The sequence below is a fragment of the Falco punctatus genome (assembly GCF_963210335.1).
Source record: "Falco punctatus genome assembly, chromosome: 12".
Lineage (NCBI taxonomy): Eukaryota > Metazoa > Chordata > Aves > Falconiformes > Falconidae > Falco > Falco punctatus.
In genome coordinates, this window is record NC_137592.1 from 25,410,661 (window position 1) to 25,428,948 (window position 18,288).

At 35.4% G+C, this 18,288-nt stretch overlaps 1 protein-coding gene across 1 annotated transcript in view; it reads right to left on the reverse strand.

Moving 5' to 3' along the window:
* GPATCH2 (G-patch domain containing 2) overlaps positions 1–18,288 on the reverse strand; it is a gene marked incomplete at its 5' end in the record, with an annotated part of 126,372 nt that overhangs the window by 20,983 nt on the left and 87,101 nt on the right. Inside the window, 2 exons of the mRNA XM_080408452.1 lie at positions 12,904–12,974; positions 16,284–16,323. Coding sequence (XP_080264578.1) covers positions 12,904–12,974; positions 16,284–16,323 — 111 coding nt within the window. The remainder of the gene's footprint in view (positions 1–12,903; positions 12,975–16,283; positions 16,324–18,288) is intronic.

Consider the following 18,288-nt stretch of genomic DNA (forward strand, 5'->3'; position numbering starts at 1 on the left):
ACCAGTAATGATCAATACCTGCATAACGTGTATATTCCAATTAACACCTCTCTCACCTGAGGAACAAATCCACAGTAAATAGCGACACACACCGTTCTGCCACAGTATCAATGCATTCCTGCAGATGGCTGTAGAACTCTGCAAGTTTATCACCACTGAATGCTTCAGCTAATGAAGAGGCTTGATAAAAGTTTGTAAGTGAACTTTCTGCACAAGAGATTACAATCAAGCAAGAGCTGACTGCTTTGCAATTTAGAAGGGACCCAAGAGAATTATTTTGAAGGGGAAATCAAACTGTCAGTTCTCTGTCTTAAAATATAGGTACAGAATAGATTTAAATACGGATATGATTGAAGAAAAAATGCAGAAGACCACAACTCACCGTAAGCTTGAAATGACTGGACAATTTCTTATAAACTGAAATTGAGTAGGGAGTGTGTGAAGCAATGTTCAGAGTAGCAGTTAAAAATGAAAAAACACAACTCACAATTGCATAACAGAGAAGCAAGCCAATAAAATAAATAATAAAAAAATTTGAATGTGTAGAATAGCTCAACTTCATAAAAAACAAAGAATAATCTGAGCAGATATTCCATTATTTAAGTACCTTTTACAGAAAAGTATCACAGAAATAGTTCTTATATCCTTACACAGGATGGACCTGTAGTGCAGATTCTCTCATTTCTTACATAATTTAAAATGCAGACACCAGTTATCTGGTGGCCCAAGGAACTGCATCCATTAGCATTGCTTATGTAAGGGAGCCTGGATGAACTTTAACTCCTACTATACATTCCTAAATGTCCAGAAGTGGCAGACAATGGCTTCAAAAGCATCCAGGTCCATGGAACAGTTTATGATCCCCTTAGACATAAACACCATCAAAAACCTGTGGTTTATATATATATATATATTTTTAAACAGCCAGTCATCTTATTAGCTAATCAGATAAGATGAACACAAAATTCTACACTTCTATTAGACTGATTCTCCAGAAGTATGGACTTAATCAAAAGGTATCAATTCAAATACAGGTACTACACACTTGGTGCTGTAAATACGGGAAGACTCTTCTGTGTTATCTGGGTATAACATACACTTCTAATCTTTGCCTCTGGCACATATCTTAATATAACCACAGAAAAGATACATGATGATTTCATAATATTACACTGAAATGTGCAAGGCACATTTGTTTTTGAGGATAAATATATGAAAAGCAATGGCTAAGGAATTTTGTAAGGAGAGATCTCCTCTTTCCCTTGTAGCACACAGCTTGGCCAGAACATGGACACAGCCTCCGGTCTCCATCTGAACGCCCAGAGAACAGTAACACACGTGGTAAGGCATGTGCCCTGTGGACAGTTAGGGGAGGGATGGCTCCTTAACTGTTCTGAAGAAGGTACCTACGTTCTTTTGCTTTCTAAAATATGCACAGTGCATATGCACTTCCAGGAGATGCACAAGACACTACTTTGAGGTCAAAGCTTCTGGGGAGTAAATGAAGGCAGTTAAAAATGAACAAAACAGGTGCTTTAAGAATGAAAATTTGGACTCCACATCTTAGTATTACGATAGAGGGCAATCTTGAAAAACTATCCAGCAATGTTTGTTAAGAACATTTGAGATGAACCTCACTCAGTACAAATTTACTTGACTTTAGGTCAAATCCACGTCTGAAATTTATTTTGTTACAGAGACATTACATGCACGTGTGCCTGGTGGCAACCTGGGAAGTCAGTATACCAAGTGTCTACAACAAAGCTGCTGAGACAGATGCATTCTTGGTGAACACTTCCTCACCTGAGCCTTTTCTCCAGAAAAGAAAAACCCAAAAAACTTTTGATAATGGGACACAGAGATCATATGCTTAGACTGTACATAAGGGTACCTCTACTTCCATGAAACCCTCTCAAGTGAATTGTGGAAATTTTCACAGCTTTTACGGAATCCTCAAAAGCAGCGTTGGTGATACACAGCATCAGGAGACAGATTCCTGGAAACCAGAAACTTAAACTCTTTTGATAGTTCCCTTGATTTTTTTTTTTTTAATGTGTGAAGTAATTCAGAAATTCATACATCTTCCCTCATGCTAACTTTTTGCAGGTTGTAGAAAGAACCACCCCCACCCCATGCAACACTAGAATGTTGGCGGTGTTGAAAGGATTATCTCTTGTCAAGGAGTGGTAGACCAGTACTGCTGCAAATGAGTCTTGTCTATAAACTAAAATCTTTATGGAAACTTTTCATTCAGTGCTAAAGAACTGGCAATATAATAATGAAATATAATGCATATGCAGCATATATATTAGTTTTTAAAGATTATGAAGATGAATATGTATTTCTTCTTGGTATCACTTCTCAGACATTCAGGTGCAATCAGTTCCACACTTGATACCTTCACACCTTTTACAAACAGTAAAGCTTTTCTTCAGACTTTTCTGAAGAATGACATCATCGATACAACAGATTGCTTCATCTGCCACCACAAGTGTGAAAACCACCATTACATTTAACCGGAAGAGCTATGCATTTTATTTTCCTTTTATTAAAACTTAAACAGATGTGATGAAACCATGCAACTCTACTGAACTCCTTTCACACTACGCCAATCTGTTCACAATATAACTTTAAACATAAGGGTGACATACCTGTATTATTGGAAGTCCTAGTGTAATCCTATTATGAGGTGAACACGATCTTCCCCGGCCCCATCAGATCACCTCATCGCCTAACACTATATCCTAATACGTTCTTCTCCTTTATCTTTTTCAGCACTTTTAAGTGTCATTCAGACACAGCAGTCGTCCAAAATTTACCTGACCCCTACATATTGACACATTCAACTCCACACTGGCATAATTTTAGCAAACGCAATGGAAAGTAAAAACTTACATCACTACATATGTTTTGACATCCAATCTCAAGTCACTTACGTACTTTATTTGTGAATTGAGTCTCTCAGATATCTTTTTGTAGCAGAGGCCTACTGCCCTCAGAAAGGATAATGCATTGTTTTTTCTTGTTTCTAATTAGTAATTTAAGCATATGTTCAGCATTTAACTCTAAATGTTTGCCTTTTCCCCAAGCTCTAAGACAGCTGTCCAAGATGTGAATGCCAGAAAACATTTAAATATCAACATCTGTTGAATTATGTTAATTTAGTGTAATATAATTGGGCATGAGTTGGAATTGATCAAAAGTATATGAATTACACAAAGGCAAATCCAAACCAATATCTTGGTGTACAAATAAGTCACCAAGGAACACTGAGGGCACAAACCCAAAAAATCCACTTCTGTTAAAAATGAAGTAGCTAAAACCTACAGTTTTCTTCAACAAATGACATGATTCCATATTTTCGAGACAGAAAATGAATATACTCATTCAGAATATAAATTTTATATTAATTCCGAATATTTTAAATATTTTTGACAGCAAGTTCCGTTATCGTTTTGTGTCAAGCAACACCCAATACAAACAATTCTCATAATCACGTAATGGTGAAATGTAGTTAGAAAATAGGTTGCAGTAACAGAATACCATCCTGTTACAGGACAATATTATTTGCTTTAGAATTTGTGAAACATTCTTTGGCTTCTCCTTCATCTTGCAACAACACTTTTGATATCCAAGAGATATAGGCCCCGATCCAGCTTTGAAGTGATTTGGAAAATACCTTTATGACTTGACTTGAGCAATAACCATGGGCTTGAACAGACACTTTAATGGAAGGACTCAATAAGTTTACTCAGCTATACTATTTCTTCCAGATACTTCTGGATACATACTTGTTTACTACAAATGACATTAATTAAATAAACTCATTGCAGGACAAATATATTTTGTTGAAAAGACTTCAAAAAACACCTCTTAGAGTTCTGGATTACACTTATATGGAGTTAGGTTAAAATATGGAGAACAGTAGCATCATATTAAAAATCCTTTCCTTTTATAACAGGTAAGGAACAAGAAGCAACACTAAAAATCTAAATATCTAATATAACAGCTCAAAAATGGAAGAAAGAAAATGTTTTATTGGGTTGGAAGCACTCAATACTCAACCTGTATGCCAGTTTATTTACCTCTGTGCTGGTAAAGTGCGCAAGCATGGCCAACTGGAATGAATTCCATCCACCCGACCAATAATTCAATTAATGCAGAAAAACACCCAGCACAATGTTATGTTTTTTAATCAGTCATTCAGACCTAGATCTCGACCAGTGATCCAGAAGCTTTTTGTCATATAACAATCATTGTGGTCAGTCCTTAACCTACTGCCTTCCAATAGGTTCCAAGAAAACAGCAGCTCTGCAGCTGGACCCCAGCATCATTCTCCTCCTTAGCCCCTTTCTCTTCCCAATTTTTAATACTATGCTTGAGAAACAACTCTTCAAAACATATTTTCGGGCCAAGTTAGTACAGTTGTAATTCAGTCAATAAACTGATGAACAAAGATACAATAGTATGCAAGTTGGAAAAAAAGTAATTACTAAAGCTGAGACTGAAAATTAAGCAAACAGTGCTTCCTAACACTGCACTCATTCCCCACAGTAACTTCATGCAACTCCGTTGAGTACAAGGGGTCTGCATGTGTAGGAGTGAATACAAAAATGGGCTTTCTAATAACAAAGGAGAGAAGTAAGAGATAATTAAAGAAAAAATGACTTTTATTTGGTCCTTTTTAATTTTGAAATTCTTTAATAGCAAAACCTTATGTCTTTCTGCTCTATGTTATTAATTAGCAATATCAACACTTTAAAAACATGTATAAAAAGTAACAGGAGAATGGCAAAACTAATTCCAAAATCAAAAAATCAGTGGACTGAACAGTGTCTTTTGCTTCCTTTTGGCTAGGACTGTATCTGAGTCTTAGTTTCCAGAAAGGCTGAAATGTATTGCTACAATAAATGATCACAATTTCAAAATATCAAGAAAGAAAATAAACATAAAAATTTTAAGTAATTTGAAACAAACTACTCAAATTTTCTTCTGAACTTCCTTTCCTTACACAAAACCACAGTCTGGATAGAAGCCAGCATGCCTATGCCTCAGTTTTAGTGAACATGCATCACCGGATGCTGATTTACTTATATGAGGACCAGGGATCCCTTGAAGATTAGTAGGAAACTGGTGTAAAAATGGCACAAACAGTTTAACGCGCAAAAAGAACAGGAAGAATCAAACCCACCCTTCCTTCACGGATGGGTATTCATCATTATGTCTGTGGTATGTAGCATTCATGTGCCTGTGTGGTGAACCACGCAGAGAAAATCCAAATTTCTCATGGTGGGGGAAGATGCTGGGACAACTGAGCAGTGGAAAAACAGGTGGAAAAACCCCTCTTTCGCTTGCAATGCCGCTTAACAGCAGGTTAAGCAGTTTGTGGAACTTACAGTGGAAGTTACCGCGCATAGCTCTTGCTTGAACAGCAGGAAGAGTCTTCACGCCTCTGAAGCCCAAAATAACTTCACCCTTGTGCTGTTAGCATTTTAACTGGTAAGCTGAGACAAGCAAAGCTTGAGCTCTGGAGCACAAACTTGAGTGAAAAAAGAAAGTCTAATGCAGTTAAGCCTAAGAAACAAGCGTACCATGTGCTAAAATTCAGGTACTTGAAAATGAGAAATCTGCTATCAATTTATTCAAGGGAAAATTCAATCCACTTGGTACATCAGGAGGATCCAGAAGTACATAATGTCTGGAGGTTGTGTGATTTACTTTAAAATATATATATATATATTTAAAATCAGAATTAATTAACTTTCTGTTAATTAACATAATCGTGTGTACCTGGAATTTAATTTTAAATGACAAATTTTCAGTATCATTTAGCAGCTTACATATGTACAATATTACAAAGTGTACTAGATTTTAGTGCAGTAACAACAAAATTCAGCTTGTGGCTTTGTACTTAATTAGCTTTGCGTTAAAGATGCAATGAAACTCCTCAGATCATATGGAAAAATGTATTTTCAAAACAGAGCACGGTCTCTGCAAATTTTCTGCTACTTTGTAACTTCTAATATTCATTTAATCAATGGATACTTTAAAACTACCCACAAACCGAGGCTTGAAGATTTCCATAAAATTAAAAGCATCACATACTAGCTACATTTTGAAATAACAATCAAACTGTTGTCACCCCATCCCCCTCTCCCAAATGAAAATATTCTTGGAACCTTAAAAATAAGGCTGTAGTATAAAAAACTCAATCAGGAATGGCCTTTTCCAAAATGGCACCATCTTTTATTCTTCCCAGAGAAAAAAAAAACAACCAACTACCAAACTGATGGAATAATGTTGTCCCTGAGGGTGACAGCAAGGGAGGAAAGCAATGTGTCCTCAAACATTCACATAATTTAATCTGGAACTGCAAATATTATTAGGCACCAATCATAACAGTAGAGTTACTGCTTCATGGCACTCCAAAGAGGAGATAAAACTGCTTAGTTGTTAATTTCTAATGATGTAAACACATTTGGATTTTAGCATTATATCTGAATCTCCTGCATTATTAGCTCTGGGTTTACAAGATGTTAACTCACTATCTTGAATAATTTTACACTTGATTTAAAGGCTGTGTTTAAATATTACTTTCTTTTAAAGTATTTTTGCTGAGAATACGTGTTCATGAGATGGCAGAAGTGAATCGCCTAATAAAACCGCTATGCATTCCTCAGCTTTACTGCAGTGTAAATGCATGCATGTTTGCATGCGTAATTTTCAAAAACTGGCTGAATTTACCTCCTCTGGTATTGTAATTTCATTCCGCAAAAGCCACATTAAACAATTACAGTTCTTGTAATTAACCAGTAGTCTAATGTACAGTTTTCTTATCCCGATCCATTAACAGCTGCTCAAAAAATGTAGTAATTAATGGTTTCATTTATTTTTGGCAAACCTGCAACTCAACAAATAGTTTTGTATCTGCTGCAAATTAGGACTCTTTCCCAAACAACAGATGACACGGTGGGAAAGAGGGAGCAGGCAGAATCCTTGCACATCCTTGTCTCTTTATAAGATCAAATAAAGAGCAGCTGTAATGCTATTTGTCACATCTGTGTAAAAAAGTGCCATGATCCGTATCATTAAATGAAAATGAACAAGTGCTGTAAAATAGGGGTTTCCCTTCCAAACTGAGGAGGACATAAAGTTCCGCATCTAACTAAAACAGTAACATGCTTTTGAAAAAGGTCTCATCAGGTCTGGTGGTGTTTTTCCTCTTAGAATCTTTCTGTAAATGTGATTCCCAGAGAATACTTGGTTACAAAAAATGAAATTACTGGAGAGTCACCCTCTTGTACCAACACAAGGCACATACTTAAACACGACTGAGACCAACGAGGGAAAGGAGGGAAAAGAGACAGTTGCAGCAAACATGGAGAAGTTATGACTGATGCTCAGGGGTTTTATTGACACTTATCACCATTTAGTAGCATCTGACATATTTCCTTTATGGAACCCATCTACTACTTCCAGAGCCTGCTTTCCTGAACGCCTCCTCCACATATGCAAAGACCCATATTTCAGCCTGCGCTGTTCGCCATGGCAGGAGAAGACTTCAAAGACTTCTTGCCAGCTCAAAATAGAGGAGCAACAGGTGACCACTGGATGACTGGCACACAGGCCTCTGGCCACGTTACAGAAAGTTGAGTAGGTGGCTTCTGCTGATGTTTAAAGAAATATCAAGGTACTACCTCTTCCCTCAAGCTATGGTCTGCTTTGCAGCCACAGAAGATGACTAACTAGTTCATACTATGCTGCTGCTACATTGACTAACTTGTTAACACAACATCAGTTAGCTAGTTGAAACCTACCTTGTGTAATTCTACTCTACCTTGAAATCACTTTTATGAGCATGACTTCTTTCAAGCCACGACTGAACTGCATAAAAATTACAAACAGCTATTTTTTTTTCTTTAAAAGATTTGGAGAGCATACAGCTCTTCATATTTGCATGTGAAAAGCCAACACAGAATTATCAAGATATGACCAAAAAAAATATTGGTAGGCAGTAAAAATTTGGGCACTATTTTCTTTGCAATTTCTCAATTCATGTGTGTGCTGAATTCCACTTACAGTACAGTAAGAAACGAAAAAAAGTAGATAAAATAATTAATGCTATTTAACAGCAACACACTATAAAATAAATACGACACAAGACCATTAAGTATAGTAACGGAAATAATTACACACAGAATCCCAGAATGGCTGGGGTTGGAAGGGACCTCTGGAGATCATCTAGTACAACCCCTGCCAAAGCAGGTTCCCCTCGGGCAGGTTGTACAGAGTGTGTCCAGGTGGGTTTTGAGTGTCTCCAGACAAGAAGACAGCCTCTCTGGGCAGCCTTTTCCAGTGCTGTGAAGTTTAACTTATTCTATAAACTGTAAGTTTAACACAACTTTAACGTATTCCATAGTCTGCTGTTTTCCCAATCTGCAAATCTGTCATTTCTAGATTATGGCATAAATTAACTAGTTATGGCATTGACTGTATGAACAAAGGCAAAATATTAACTTGCCTAAGTATTCTGGTTATTCTGTCAAATGAGGATAAAAGTACTTCCTAACTTCATAAAGGTATTCTGAGGATAAATGCATTCAATATTAAGAGACAGGCAGACATGGTGTGATGGAGGTCCCCCATATATTTAATGATATAATCACACATTCAAAATCATGTTATAGCAGCTCAGCAAAACACTTCAACGCTGTCTCCATCACTGACCAAAAGAATCTCTCAGCCCTGGGGAGACTTCTTGAGGCAGAACTCATTTTTATAAAATCTTACAAAGGTGACTTAAGAAAACTCTGCTTTACCTTACGACGGGAGCAGGGAAACCAGGAGCGCGTGATCAGCTCCGGCAGTTCAGCTGCCAAGCAGCAACTTGTTAACTCGCCATAACTCAATCATGTTCAATTGTTTGCCCACAGCCTCGGGCTACAGACAGACATTTGGTCTGCTAACAACTGCGCCAGATGAAGACATTACTATCCCAAGCTATTTGTTATCACACATCTGCTGGAGATTATCATCTCCACAGCTCTGCTGGAGGAAGAAATCACGTGAGCACTCCTTAATATGGTTCGTACAAAACCAGCCAATTTAATTTAAATAGGTGAGTTGAGCTAGCCAGGCTGGTTTTGCCCAAAGCATGTTAAAAAATGCAGACATACCCCCTTTCTTTACTGGCAAAAAGAGCACAGGATGGAAACAAGCAGCTGGAAGAATTAACAGCTTGGTGTGGCTGGACTGGGGAGGGAACTGTTCCTGTCCTAATGCAGAGAGACAAGGTAGAGAACTTTTTCAAGGCTATACAGGAGAAATAAATGTAGCTTCTAAACCAGTATTGTTTAATAATGTTTATATAATTTAAATAATTAACGGGGAAACTATGTCTTTGTAGATTAAAGCTTATCTGTAAAGGTAGCTTAAAACATATATCTATGTAAATACACCGAATACAGAAGATCACATGTTGAACTGTATCAGGTTCTAAGTTTTGTGGTGCAGGACTGTTTCCCTCCTTAACATTTGGTTCAACAGTTCTCAACAATCTACTCATCTTGCCACTAGTACAAGTTCGTGTTAGTTTATATAGAGTTGGCTCATTATTATAGATTTTGACAGAAGACACCCAATACAAGCAGCCCAGGAAAGCAAAGCTCACCCAAAGAGTATCAGTATTATTCCACTACGAAGACACAGCTGCAGACCACTGCCATGCTTAGAGCTCCTCACCTTTTTGATGTATTTACAGAGTAAATTATTCCACAAGTCACTGATCTAATGTAGCATGGGTATTTACATATTGTCTACATGCTGAGACAAGAACTGTGTTCAGTCATCCAAAAGGGGTAAGAAAAGTCAAGGCAAGCACAGAAGAAGCTGTGGGTACGTACACCTTGTATACACACGAAAAACTGAAGAAAGGTCTTCCAGAACAGCAAACAAAAAAGATAGACCCACAACAACAAATACAGTTGCATGATAACTATACCAAGAAAGACACAGAGAAATTCAGTCTTGCAAAAAAAGCAGATTAAACTGTATTCTGGAAAAGCACAATAATTTTATACAATGTCAGTACTTAGGCACAGCTGCTGTTCTATCACTGCATTTAGCAATGAACAGTAAGACAATATAAGGTCCCAGCCATTACTTTTCGTCTGCCTTTTTTTAAGGGGCTCCTGAATTACCTTTATGTGTCAGCTCCAATAGTTTAACACATGCAAGCACCAATTTAGAGCCCATTTTCAAAAGCTTCAGACTTTCAGGTGTGAGTAAACACTTTCATCCAACAGAAGATTTAACTGCATATGCATACTGTGCACTGAAATAATGACAGATTTACTACAGTGTTACTTCACTCTGTAACTTAACCTTGTAACATTTGGTTGGTACCACTGTAGTTTACTGGGTTTTAAACTGTTTGTGCACATGCAAAAGTCTAAATGACAGATTTCCATTTTAAGATTTCATACACATTTGCAGCTAAGGTGACGTTCACCATTTCGTTAACTCTGTGAGCAATATTTGCTATTAATTTGTCATGCTAATAATTTCTGTAAGTACCTTGTCAAGCAGAAACCTTTTCCTTCTCTGTACTGTCTGGTGAAACTAAGATTAACCCTTTTGGTAGAAGTGATAATTGGAAATTATGTCATAACAAAATCAGCCTTCAGTATTAACTACAGATAAATCTGATATACGTCACTATGCACCACAAATTTTATTTGTAAGGAACAGAATACCAGAGGAATTCTCCTGAATCAAACGAGGATAGGTACTATGAACATATGAGGAGATGAAAAATATATATGTCATGTGTTGTTCCTATATATCTGAAATTCAGTGTCTATTTTGGTTGTAACAGCTTTTGATAAATAGCAAAATATTAGGTTATAGAACACAGAAACTATAGGAAGAAAGTAGTCACCAGGAATGCTATTGGCCTGACAGAGAACAAGTTTGCACGTCGTACAAATTAAATTCTTATTTTCAGCAGCTAAACTGTACAAGGACATTAAAATTTGTTCAATATGCCTTGATATTTTAAGATAGCAGATGGCCTGTTAAAAATATCATTTTCATAGAAGTTTGAGAATTTCTCAAGTAATTTTAAGGAACTAACAATAAAAGTTTCTGTGGTAGGCAGAGAAAATGGTGGTTTTCTGAAAAAGCACAAATAATTTTGAAATAACCTCTCTAGAGGGAAAAGCCTTTGAAAACAAAGATGATGGTACCAGGAGATGTTAGCAGATGAACTTGCTCTTTTTAAGTGTATTACAGCATGATAATATACGGTAGATTTAAGTACGTCATAATAATGGTTTATGTAAGTCTTTCTTTAACATTACAGGTATTTTACGGAAAATGCCAGTTTTCAGTCTTGGATTTGCCACCTATTGCTTCTACACAACCCTGGCCAGATGTTTATTGGGATAACAATCTAACAACATACTGCTGATTGGACATGAAGAGAGGTTGAAGATCACTTCAAGTATTTAACACTATTTTAAAAATCTCTGTTCTAACTGCTTCTGTAGGTAGCCATCACTTCACAAGAGCATCACTAGTCAGAATAATAAACACACAAGTTATGATTCTGCACTCCTCAGACACCAATTTACATTGCTATAGTATAAAAAAGATCCTAAAATGACTTTAAATATAATCTGTTTCTTAATGCTCACTTTATATCTACTTTATACTCTCAGTTTCATCTAAGCAGCCTGATAGTAAGAGTGCATTTATGGTGAAAATTCATATCCAACGTGAACTTATTCTAAAATTCTGAGCAAAAGTATGATTTAACAAATGTGCTCTCCAGAAGACATATGCAGAAATTTTCAAAGTTTTTTTGCTTATTATAAAAGGATTAATAGACAAAGATAACCACAATTTCTGAACGCAATGCACCTGGATAACTGATGGTTGAGAGCATAGAACCAGAAGTTGCATACAATCAAATAGAATCATCTTTAATATGCATGTTTTTGAAAGAAGTGCTCCTTTCCCTTTCTATCCAGGTATTCCATCAAAGCAAATATTTAACAATATTGAAAAATTATTTCAGGATGATAACATACATACTAAAAGACTGATCACATATATACTAAAAGACTGCCTGAAAGACAACTGTCTCACTCAAACCCACAGTATTACATGACCATATAAATTGATTACTGCTATTTGAAAAAAGTAATTTGATAGCACATTGCCTAATTTACAGAACAACTCAAAAATTGTGTAAGGTGTTGTACATAGTCAGGGCAACATTTTTGTAGTTTCTCATTTAGAAAAAAAACAGACCCTAGAATTAAAATAATTATTTAGCAGAGTATATTCAACAGGTATCATGTACATTAAAAACCCTCTAGGAACAGATTCCTAGACCAGTGCCCATCCGTTCAGTGTTGATTTTTTTGTCTTTTGAAGGGGAGGAAAAAAGCTGGAGGATAGAACTAGATTTGTTTTTAGTAAGTCCTCACAATGAAATTTTTATTGTCAAAATACAATATAAGAACAACTTAAGTGATACAGTATTTGAGTTTTCTTCTTGATTTCAAAAGCATGTAGGCATAACGGTCGTTTTATATATTTTCAGAACTTAATTCACATGCCAGAAGCACTTTGGCATCCATTTAATTCTGATGTTTACTAAAGAGATTAAGTTTAGTGAGTATAGTTGGATATAGTCACCAATACAGTCTAACACTCATATTTTAGGCAAAGGTTATCCCATGTAAAAGAAATTCTTGCAAGTAAATCACAAAAAAACAGAAGACCTCTGAAAATACCGCAAAAGAATGGTGGTGTCATTTTTTACATAAAAAATTGAGAGTTAAGAAATCAACACACTCATAAACAGTATTAATGACAGCTGCAGCATTAACTTACCTACTAGCTGTTTTTACAGAGCTGTTCTTCTTGTGTCCTCTCTCCGATCGGTTGTCTCGCAACAGCTGAAGCTATTAAAAAAAAAAAGTGTTCAGAACAGTCTCACAAGCAATACCTTTATTTGCTTTTTAGAAATCTTATCCTGACAATGCCATTTCTTTCTGTCTTGAGTAATCTTTCAATAGTTTTCATCCAAGACTCTAAAAGACATGGACATTAATAGAATTTTACAATAAAAGTCAATATTTCAAGATATATCCACCAATTTAATATTCCTAAATAATTGAAAATGTAAAAATGAAAGCATGCTCAAAGCAGATTAGAAAGACATGCAATTCACAATTTCATAATTAACTTACCTGTATAATTTTATAATTTTCACAATATCAATTTTCAAAATTGTTTAATGAAAAGTGCTGGAGAACACTTAAGTTATGAAAAACTACTCAGGTTGGCACTTGTATCTAAGCAGTTATGATACAGTTACACTATTCTAAGCCCCAGGAGCTTTTGTAATTTGAAAATTGCAGAATGAACAAACCCATGGTATTAAACCTTCCTATAACAGGAATAATGAAGGACTCATTTAACTGAAACAGTGACTCAGCTTCTGGAACAAGCTCTGATTTACTCCATTTATCTTTAGAGAAATAAAACTTTTCATTCAGGCTATCTCCAATACTCAGAAATCTGTTTCCAGCATTTTGGTATTTGTCAGGATGAGTAAAGTAGCAATAACAGTAACAAACGACTGTCAAAAAGTTGCACTAAAGAAAACTAAACAGTATTAAACAATAGAACTGTTTCCTGAAATTAATCATATATTGAAGAAAGCATAGAACAAAAGACTGTTTAGAAACAGACCACAGATAAATGGCTCCAACAGTCACAACAAACACACTTAAACATCTACTGGAAATTAGGAAATTATGAACATTATGACTTGGCCAACCACACCTTAATGTTGTACCTGAGCATGGACACCACAAAATGACACTATCTAGAATAACACTTCATTAATTTGTCCCCAACTGTCTGTAGCTTGCTTCTTGTATAAGGAACGCTCCCTGTCATTTCAACCATCTAGTTCTCAGATGCAGTAAAATAACAGAGTCTGGTTTCAAAAGGCAACCTGAAGGATACATAACGGCAGGTCACCTTATTCTGATGCATTTTCGCAAAATACTTCATCATTTTCTTAACGTCAGTGAATCAAGTCATATTTAAATGTAGCCACAGTTTTTACCCTCATGACATTCATACAATGTGTATCTATTTCATGGTCAAGCTAAGGAGAACAGTCTCACTGTTATCAGTATTCACTTGCTGATAAGTAAACTGTAGTTATAGCATGTACAAACACAGATCACCTGCCAGACCTTAAATCTGGCAAGTTAGTTACATGTGTTCTAACAAAAAAACCTTCAACTCCAGAAATTATTTAAAAGACAAAGTAGTAAACTCATGCAACCAATAGTTATGCACTACAGATCTTAACAAATTTAGTGAGAATTTTATAGGCTGTCAAAATCATCACAGTTACATTGCACCATCACTCTAAACTCCTTTACTTGTCTAAAAAAACCCAAAGAACTCATTATGGGCCAGTAACACCTATATTATATGGTAACATTAGCTTTACTTCACAATACATTAGTAATCTCTAAGTTATAAATACAGTGAACTTCAGATAAGCTCTGAAAACACAGGTCTTAAGAAATATGAAATAAACACAGAAAATTTAAAATTAATTCAAATCTACTATTATCTGTGAAAAATGAATTAACTTGTCCTTATATTCCAGCTAAGCAGACTTTTTCACACTGCATGTGGAATGGATATTGCCAGTATCTATGATGCAGATTGATGTATTTCTCAGCATGGAAATTTCCATAGTGTTTTAAGCTTATAATCTTTTAAAGAAGTAAACAATATATCTTCAGTTAACTATTATGTTATGCGAGACAATCAAGGTATTAAAAAATCCAATATAAAAAAAAAAATCAGTCAAACTCATTCTAATGTAGCAAATTTGACTACTTAGAGCATCAAAATTTCAGCAATAGGATAAAGATTAGCCCAGGAGAACTTTTTATCATGATTAATTAAGACAAAGCATGGTCATATTTGAAAAGCTCTTTGTTATGTGTTTCTTCTACTAGGAAGTGTGTTCCAAAATGATGAGTTAAATGCAAATTATATAAAGCCATCTGTTTGGATGTTATGTGTCAGTCATTTTACTGTAAGATGTTAGAAGTTCACAATTTACAGCTAAAACTGTACTATGTTCTGGCAGTTTTGGGTAAATAACATCACTTTTGAGAGACTGAGCTTGCTCTGGAATTCAAAAGAAGGGGGAGAGGACACGAAAAGAGTATTTCCTTTCTGATATCAACTGATATTTCAACTATGACTTACTGGAGCTACAAGTGTTCATGATGGATCATCCGCAGATGAACCTTCCAAAGATTCTACAGATCTTGTTTCCTTTTGAAGATTGAAATCTGTTCAAGTTTGTAAATGTACTAGTGAACTGGCATAGACCTAATTAAATCAACTACATTGTATCCATTTTTAGCAACTTAAAAAACGTACTATGAAACTTTAGTCTTAAATTCCAATGCATTGATGATATATTCAACTACTTTTACTGAATAGTTCAAGTTAACTGTATATTGATGAAATGAAACCAAATTTATTTTCACATTTTTTTATAGTTCTTGGACAGTATGCTCTGTTTAGACCTTACTACCATCCATAAAGAAAGGTATTCCTCCATGTCAGAAGACAAGCTAAAGGAGTAAGTGTCATGTCGCTAATCAAATATTAAACGTTCCCTCAACCACATCTCTAGGCTTGGACCTCCTAGGGTAGGGGCTCAACAGACTAACTAGTGGAATATTTTCACCGATATCTGCAATATGATGGACATTTAACAGTTCCTTTTTTACTGCTGTGGTGAAATGCAGAAAAATGGAATTGAAGTCCTTCCTGCAGAAGCCTACCTGCTCTCGTCACTGCTCTGTATTTCCTGATTTTGTAAGTTAAATGTTTTGCTTTCCAGCATTTTGAGACACACAACATTTGGAGATACTAGGATTAACAAAATCATTATTAATAATAATAATAATCAGACTTTCCATTTAACCTGTTAAAACTCAAAGATAATTTAACTGAAATTAAATGAGTAATTAAAGATTTTTAATTAAGGGACCTTTTGAAATGCACTGCTGTTAATGTATTTCCTTACAAGAAAATATGAAATCATACCTGCTTTGTTTATATTTTCTTAAAACATTAGCCCACTACCTCTGGAGCAGAGGTAGTTAAATTCCTTTATACATCTCAAGTAAACTGTTCTTAATCAAAGCTGTTCTTACCTGGCTATGTTCCTTCCTAGCCCCAGGGCTAAACCAGTGGCTGTGGGAGAAAAAGAAAAGTTTAACAATATAACTAACAAAGCACATGCTGTCATATGACCAGTCTGTGCGTGCTTTTGGGTATTTTATTGTCTGCCAGGAAAATACAGCCTTTGGCGATGCTTTATTTTAATGGGATATTTTTATTGAACTCTCTAAGTATGTAACAGTTTTGAAAGAATGCACCACAAATTTCACTTCTGAGCAGCTATTGGCTTTATAGGCAATTATATTTTGTCAAACAAGCTAAAATAATATATAAGTGATAGTATTTTAATATACTGTAATGTATGTGCTATAAATAAAAGTAATTCCATATTTAGTACTGAAGTGTTACATATTAATGATTATAGCTGAAAAGATTTTTAAGTACTGTGGGCTACCCGGTAGTTGTTAGTGCATTACTGCACAGGCTGAGGTCTGAGTTTGAATCTAAAGTGAAATCCAAAGTCCATAAATGCAATGACTTCTTATCTCCATACACTTGTACAATTTTGAGTATTGGCAGCCTTATTTCACAGAGGTGAGAATTTTGACCAAGACATTGACATGCAGGGACAAGAACTCACGATGTGACTTTTCCCTCAGTAGCAGTAAAAGCATATTAATACTGGTTCACACACACACTGTGAGCACACAGAACTGAATTACCATCTGAATGTAGCTGTAGTAAGCATTATACAAACCTGGGGCAAATCTTGATACTTGCAAAATACAAAGAAGGAAAAACAATTAAAACAAGGGGGAGCTGATATTACATATAGTACTTACATATTACTCACATGAACAAGCAGTAGGTTTTAGGCAAAGCATAAAATAATTCCATCCATTATAATACTGCACAAAACCGCCATCACATTACCTGCTATTATGTTTGTGAATTCCTCTGGAAGTGTAACCAAAGAGTATAAGCTTAATCTAGTCACGCTTTTTCATATGTAGTTCAAATATTTTTTTCCCTACAGCAGCCATATGACACTCAAATTTTTACTTCAATTAACAAACTGAGAAGAAGCAAATTCAATAGAATTGTCAGGTTTAAATGACTTTTGTTGTTGTTTTTTAAAAGTCACAAATCTGAAAATTTTGTGGCTTTTTGTCACTTTTTGTGAGTTTGCTGCTGAGCAGTCAACCCTGTAATTCTTGCATACAAGACCAGCTGTCACCAAAACCTGTATACTCCTAACTCCTTTTTCTAATTTTAAGTTGATTAAGGAAAAGAATGACAGCAATAAAGTTAAAAGTATACCTTGGGATAAGGTAGACATTTATATATTTTGGACATGAAATGTTTATCAACTGCACGGAACAGTTCAAAAGTCTGAGGAAAAGGGGGGAGATCTCATGCACACGCAACTTTGATGTTGGCAGCATGTGAAAAGAAAAAACATCACATTTGCAAGTGACCCAGCAAATATGGTCACAAACATCCAGAAGCTGATAAAGACAAGAAATATAATGGGTTAGATCTAAATTCCACAAAAACGAGTGTCTTGTCTCTGAGCAGCGTCAACAGCAAACACTCAAGGAGGAGCAGCAAACTGGGGTATTCTCCTCCACACAAATTCTGCTGCTTTGTGGCAAATTAGTGGATTACAGACTAAATTATTAGTAAAACATATTTCTATTGAAAAAAAAATCAAAGTAATTTGAATACGTCTCATAGTTAAGCATTAAAACCCCTTCATAAAGAATAAGATCTTGTAACGGGAAAGTGATATTCATATCACACTGATTTTTAGGATTTTGTCCATTTGCTTTAGTATTATTTGTTTACTTGTTTTTTTTTAATTAAAAAAACCCCATAAAATACCAGCTGAATTACTGTAGGGTAGAAATAACATAGAATCAAAACCTCTTTAGTTAACACACATGCTAGCAAGTTATGGGCTGCAAGAGAAGTGGATTAGTAGCATAAAACAGTTTATACTGAGGATCTGATTTATGTAGCATCTTCGGCAAATTT